General features: G+C 65.1%; 3 protein-coding genes across 3 annotated transcripts in view; all 3 read left to right on the plus strand.

Moving 5' to 3' along the window:
- Positions 1–1755, plus strand: part of MNEG_9133 (putative Eukaryotic translation initiation factor 3 subunit E) — a gene marked incomplete at both ends in the record, with an annotated part of 3484 nt that extends 1729 nt beyond the window's left edge. Inside the window, 3 exons of the mRNA XM_014042394.1 lie at positions 45–479; positions 998–1135; positions 1447–1755. Of these exons, the coding sequence (XP_013897848.1) occupies positions 45–479; positions 998–1135; positions 1447–1755 (882 nt within the window). The remainder of the gene's footprint in view (positions 1–44; positions 480–997; positions 1136–1446) is intronic.
- Positions 1756–4110: 2355 nt separating this feature from the next.
- On the plus strand, positions 4111–5176 carry MNEG_9134 (ATP-dependent Clp protease, protease subunit; the record flags this gene model as incomplete). Its single annotated transcript, XM_014042395.1, has 3 exons — positions 4111–4206; positions 4667–4772; positions 5067–5176. The coding sequence occupies 3 exons, from the start codon at positions 4111–4113 to the stop codon at positions 5174–5176; spliced, it is 312 nt and encodes a 103-aa protein (XP_013897849.1).
- Positions 5177–5959: 783 nt separating this feature from the next.
- Positions 5960–6534, plus strand: MNEG_9135 (hypothetical protein; the record flags this gene model as incomplete). Its single annotated transcript, XM_014042396.1, has 1 exon — positions 5960–6534. A coding segment is annotated over one exon (575 nt), but the record flags the coding sequence as incomplete, so codon positions are not given.
- Between the last annotated feature and the right edge of the window lie 68 nt (positions 6535–6602).

Below are 6602 nucleotides of genomic sequence, written 5' to 3' on the forward strand. Positions count from 1 at the left end.
ATCCATCTCGCGCCTGCCCGCCCGCCCCCCCTTCCGGCCGGCAGTACGCCAAGTTCCAGTTCGACTGCGGCAACTACAGCAGCGCCAGCGAGCTGCTGCAGGCGTACCGGCCGCTGGTCACCACGAGCGAGCGCAACATGAGCGTGCTGTGGGGCAAGCTGGCCGCTGACATCCTCATGGTCGACTACGACGCGGCCACAGAGGACATCGCGCGCCTGCGCGAGGCCATCGACAATGCGCCGTTCCTCACGCCGCTGCAGCAGCTGCAGCAGCGCACGTGGCTCATGCACTGGAGCCTGCACGTGTTCTGGAACCACGAGAACGGGAAGAACGCGCTGATCGACCTCTTCCTGCAGGCGCCGTTCACCAGCGCGATCACGGTCAACGCGCAGCACCTGCTGCGGTACGTGGCGGCGGCGGTGGTGGTCAACAAGCGGCGGCGCAACGTGCTCAAGGACCTCATCCGCCTCATCCAGACGGTGCGAGGGCCGCCCTGTGTTTGTTGCGGGGGCGGGGAGGGAGTCGCTGCCAGCAGGGTGGAGAGAAGAGAGAGGGAGAGGGGGGGAGGGTTGCGGGGCGGAACAGGTGAGTGAGACAGAGAGAGAACACAAGAGCAGTTGTGTGGGGCAAGAGCGCGCGGGGGGCCTCGGTGTCCCGGCCGGCGGGTGGCTTGCTGGCCGCTCTGTGAGGGGCGGTGCGGCAGAGGCGCCAAGGTGCGGAGGTCCCGGCGGTGCAGGCACGGTGACGCCCCGCAGCAATCGATGGCTATGCGCAGCAATCGATGGCTATGCTGTGGCAGCCAAGGACGGCTCACGCTGCAGCGGTGGCGTTCCCACCAGCAGCGGGGGCTGTTTCGAGCAGGGCCGCAGCAGCAGCAGCCAAAGGGTTGGTTGTAGCCAGCGACGCCACGGCATCACCACCTCGCGGTCCATTAGCCGAGCCCCGTGATGCCAGTTCGTACCCTCACTGTCACCCATTCCCCCGTCCCCACCCCCAGGAGTCCTACGAGTACAGCGACCCCATCACCCAGTTCCTGGAGTACCTGTTTGTGCACTACGACTTTGACGGAGCCCAGAAGAAGCTGGCGGAGTGCGAGGCTGTCATCGACGCGGACTACTTCCTCACGGCCATCAAGGTGGGGCCACGGGCGGGATGCGCGCGGCTGGCGGGCAGGGCAATGGGGGAGTGCGTGTTGGGGGGCTGATGGCCAAGAAGCGGCCGCGGCGGCGGGGGTTCGCGATGACATAGCAAGAACAGGCAGCGGACCGTTGGCTCGCACGTTGGGGGCCCGTCGCAGCTGCATCCCCTGCCCCGCAGCTGCACCTGGGGACCACCCGACTCTGGCGCCTGCCCTCAACCCACTCCGTGCCTGCACCTTCCAGCGCGCCCCTCACCGACACCCCCTCCCTCCCCCCGCTTGCTGCCCCTGAATCCCCCGACCACCAGGCCGAGTTCATCGAGTCTGCGCGCCTCTTCATCTTCGAGACCTACTGCCGCATCCACCAGTGCATCGACATCAACATGCTGGGCCAGCGCCTGAACATGGACCAGGAGGCCGCGGAGAAGTGGATCGCCAACCTCATCCTCAACGCGCGGCTCAACGCCAAGATCGACTCCAAGGCGGGGACCGTTGTCATGGGCGTGCAGAGCCAGAGCGTGCAGGAGGTGCTGGTGGAGAAGGCCAAAGGGCTCAGCGCTCGCACGTTCACGCTGTCCAACGCGGTCGGCGGCGGCGGCGCGACGGCGCGCGCCTAGTGAGCCCAGCGGCTGCCGGCCGACCGGGTGCACGCGGGCGCGGTGCGCCGGGATGGGCGCCTCGCGGGCGCGGCCCCGTGTTGGTAGTGGCCGTCGCAGCAGCAGCAGCAGCAGCAGCATCGGGGCGCGCAGGTTGCTCAGGAGTCGTGCCTGGCGGCCTGTTGCCCTGTCTCTCTTTTTTCAACTCTCCAGCCATGTTTGATTTGCTCTCTGTTTGTGTCCCTCACCAGGGTTCTCTGAAGTGTTGCCGCGCGTGTCAAACGCCAATGAGTGTCAAGAAAAGCTCATGCAGTGTCAGCCGTGCGCGCCAGCGCAGGGGTTGGAGCAGCATTTTGATGCGCAACCCATCTGTCTTTCCAGTGGTGCTTCCAGCGCGCTGTGTAAAGGCATTTGTGCCGTATGCAAGGCTGCAGAGTCACCACTTTATGTGGATAGGGGGGAGCACGCATGCAGACAGAGGAACTTAGAATGGCTCGGCTTGGCAGCACACGCGCTCCCTTGTTGTGGCATGACGCGACCTGGAGTGTGTGGGACGCTCGCCGTGAGGGGCGGGCCTGTGAGTTTCAGGGGTCTCCTGCAAAATTTACACAAAGGTGAAGCAGGCGTGCACGCGCAGGTGGTGTACCCACAGCTCTCAGGCAGCGCACCGCGCAGGAGGATTAAGCCCAGGCTAAAGGTGTAAGCAACAGCCGGGCCACCAGCAACTGAAGCCGGCCAGATGGGCGGTGGGTGATGTCAAGGTGCACTCGCAGGTCCGCAGCGCCTATTTGTGTGTTTGCGTTACGTCGTTATTGTAGCACGCAGGCCGCAAACCTGCCGCATGCACATTTCTGAGCGATGCCACAGCCTCACTTTTAGTGATTTGCTGCAGTCAAATGGAGTCACCCACACGGGTCACATCACTTGTTTCCATTTCTTGAGCAGCGCGCCAAGCTACCGCCATTGTGTTCGCTTGGATTTTGAAGAGCATTCAGGAGTCATTCGATCGCGCTGCGAGATCACTTCTGATCTTGGCACACGCGCTGTGCGGCAGCCTATCGCGAGCATTCAATTGCATATAAAGCCATTTAGTATGCTTTTGCGCGCTGTGACCTCGCAGTTGTGCGCCCTAGTGCAGCAGGCAGGAGGTGCTCTCGCAGCGCAGCATGCCGTTGGCGGCGCAGTGAGCCTTCAGGCGCGGCGCGGTTTCAACTTTGTGCCTTACGTGATCGAGTCTACCAGCAGAGGTGCGTTACACGGGTCCGCCCTGACTGCAGAGACGAAGCAAGCGGCAGCAAAGGCGCAGCAGCGACACTCTGTGTCACTATGCTCCGCCCACACCGCACGTGTTGCCCCCTCCACTCCCCGCCAGGCGAGCGCGCCTTTGACATTTACTCGCGGCTGCTGCGTGAGAGGATCATATGTGTGAATGGGCCCATCGATGACAGCACCAGCAACGTCATAATAGCGCAGCTGCTGTACCTCGAATCGCAGCACCCAGACAAGCCGGTGGGTGCTCGCCCCCTGCGGTGGGGCACCGCACGGGTGGGATGGGAGACAGGGACGCGCCGAGCGGCTGGTTGCTGTGTGAGGATGTGTGAGGGAGCAGACACACGGCATGGGATGCTGGGTGGCCCGTGGGCGCGCGTAGGGACGATCCCCCACGCGCGACCGGCGGGGGATGCGGGGGCGCTGCGGTGCGCCCGGCTTGTGTGGATGAAAGGGCGCCACCAACATATGCAGCAGGGCCCCCCAATGGAGAACCCATGGGGAGTGTGCGCAAAGCGACAGCCTGGGAAAGGCAAGGGTGGGCCCAACGTGGCGCCGCTTGCGTGTATCCCCCTACACGCTGGGTTTGAGGCGCGTGGTCTCGTATCTTTAGCTGCTACCGCCAACCTCTGCCGCTGCTGCTGCTGCTGCTGCTGCTGCTGCTGCTGCTGCTGCTGCTGCTGCTGCTGCTGCTGCTGCTGCTGCTGCCACTTGCGCAGGTGCACATGTACATCAACTCCCCAGGGGGCGTCGTGACAGCTGGCCTGGCCGTGTACGACACCATGCAGGCGCGCGCGGGCACTGGCGCGGGCTCGGGCTGGGGCGCTCAAGAGTGCCGCATTACCAGCAGTCCCCAGCGCTCGCCTGCGGGCGCTTTTTGGCACAGCACGACATGTGTAGACATGAAAACGCCCTGCTTAATTCTCGTAGCTCGCAAAAGCACATGACAAGTCAGCCTCAGACGTGCGTCTGTGCGCTGCTTTGCACACACGTCGCCTCTCCCTCACTTTCTCTGTTAACTTGACTGCACCCAACCTCACTCCCTGCTCGCAACCGCAGTACATCAAATCTCCCATCAGCACGCTGTGCGTGGGCCAGGCCGCGTCTATGGCGTCGCTGCTGCTGGCCGCGGGCGCGCCCGGGGAGAGGCGCTGCCTGCCGCACGCGCGCATCATGGTGCACCAGCCAGCGGGCGGCGCGCAGGTGCGGGGGCGGGCGGGCGGCGGGCATGATGGGTGTTCAAAGGGGCGGAGGGGGTGTGGCGCAGGGGGTGGGGCGGAGGAGGGCCGCGGAGCAGGGAGCGGCCCGGGCGGTTCGGGTGGTGCAGCTCGGCGCATCCAGCGCGGGTGCGCTTGCTTTAGTGCGGCTGGAGGGGGCGAGACCATGAGCCACTTTGCAGCCGATGCGAGGCCGCCCCGCGCCAACTCCATGGTCTTCCGCGTGCCAGCCGCTACTGGTGCCCACGCCTGACATGTTGCACGCCCCTGAGCCCCGCCACGTCATCCCCTGGCCCCCTAACCGTCAACCGCCCGCGCACCAGCCCCCACCCCCTCGCCACAAGCACCTCACCCCTCTGGTTTGCAGGGCTGACGCGTGCACCGCACCTTTGCCAAACCCCTACAATACCCTCTCTCCCCGCCCCCCACACCTCCAACCCCCTCAGGGTCAAGCCAGCGACATCCTTATCCAAGCCAAGGAAATCGAGCGGCTGAGGGACCTCCTAGTCAGCCTCTACGAGAGGCACACACACAAGGACACAGACACCATCTGTGAGCCCCGCACGCCTGCGATTGGCGTAACCGGTGCCCGCGCCCGGGCACCCTTGCGTGCCGCGCCGCCAGACTGGAGGCAGAGGGGGTCCGGGGCTGTTGCCACGCCGCCGCTTTGGCTCGGCCCCTGTGAGGGCCCCCGCGCAGCCTGGCGGGCAGCCCCTGCTTGCACCTCTGGCCTGCTTGGATCTCATTGCTGGCGTATGATTCACCGCCCAACACAATGTTTGTTCTACGCATCTTCTTTGGCCCTTCCACCCAACCCTAATCCCATCCTAATCAAACCGAATCCAGGCAAGACCCTGGACCGTGACTTCTACATGGATGCCCACCAGGCGGCGGCGTGGGGCATCGTGGATGAGGTAATCGACATGCGATCTGACGCGACGTTCATCAAGGAGTGACGATGCAGGCAGCTCCAGGACGCGAGACGTGCGCCTCGCGCGCGCGCACGCGTCCTGACGGCCGGGCCGAGCAGAGCCCGCGGCGCCCGCGTGCGATGGGGGCGGCCTCCAGGGCAAGGGTCGGGCTCTGCTGGCTTGCAGGGCGAGGCTTCTGCTCTGCTACGCACCCACGCGGAGAGGTCGGGGGCGGCGCGGCCTGAGCGACGCACGCGGGCGCGCACGCCATGGCTCGCCAGCCGGCTGCTGTGGCCTGGCTTGTACAATCATCAGCACCTGTAAGGCCCCGAGCTGCAGGATTTTTGTGTAAAAATTTTCACAAGCTGCCTGCATGGCGCCAGCAGGTGGTGTCATCACAGTTGTGGCTGCGCTCCAACCCTCAGCTTCGTGCCCAGCTTTAGTCGCGAGTGGGCTGCACTTGAGGCGGGCCCTCTGGAACTGTGGTGGTAGGGGTGTAGCCAATGACGCTGTACCGATATCTCTGTTACTGTGGCGTATTTCTGGGCGTGTGAATCTCACCCTGCACCTGAGGGAGTAAGAGCTTTCACATGGCAAGTAAGGGTGGGCGAGAGTTCGCGCGAGTGGCCGCGCACTGGGGGGGCTGTTGGGAACTGCAGGACATTGGCATTCCACCACATTAAACCGACTCATCAAACCAATCAAACTTTATAGTTTCGACTTTATACTTAAAAACTCCGCCAATACAGTAACGCGCATCTTGTTCGTTCGAGCGAGGATCAGATTGTCAGCGACGGCAACCTCGTTCCAGTGCACGCCTCGGACACCATGCAGGACACTTCAAGCGCCCACGATCAGGCTCAGGAAATCTCCAAGCCACTCGTGGCGCTAGCACCGCCACCGCTCGCAGCTAAGCAGCCGGGCGCTGCCGCCGCGAGCGCCGCGGCAGCACCTGGCCCCGGCAGGCCCCTGCCCGTCGGCCGCATGCCCCTGTCCATCCAAGTCGCCGCCGACGAGGCTCGCGCCCACGCCACCGGCACCGGCGCCGGCGCCCGCGCCACAGCCTGGCTGCGCGGCGCCGCGGGGTCGCGCGTGGCGCTGGCGCTCGCGCGCATATTGACCGCCTCGTACTTCTTCAACGTCGCCTTCACATCTGTTGAAACGTGGTGGACGTTCAAAAACGACCCCCGACAGCTGGCCTCCCTCCGCCGCTGGGCTTCGGACCCCGTCCCCCAGCCGCCGCCCTTCCCGTGGCTGCACGCCGCCGGCCTGCTGCCGGCGGCGCTGGCCGCGGCGCTCTGGCCACGGCCGCCGGTGTGGGCGGCGGCGGTGCTTCTCGCGTTCACTGTCTGGGAGGACGGCTGGATCACGCTGCGGCAGGCCAGGGCGGTGCTACTGCACGGGTGCGCACACTGGCCGCGCCCGCCGTCCGCGTATAATACACCCCCCGTATACACCCCCCGTATACACC

This window comes from Monoraphidium neglectum (genome assembly GCF_000611645.1).
Source record: "Monoraphidium neglectum strain SAG 48.87 unplaced genomic scaffold scaffold01830, whole genome shotgun sequence".
Classification (NCBI taxonomy): Eukaryota; Viridiplantae; Chlorophyta; class Chlorophyceae; order Sphaeropleales; family Selenastraceae; genus Monoraphidium; species Monoraphidium neglectum.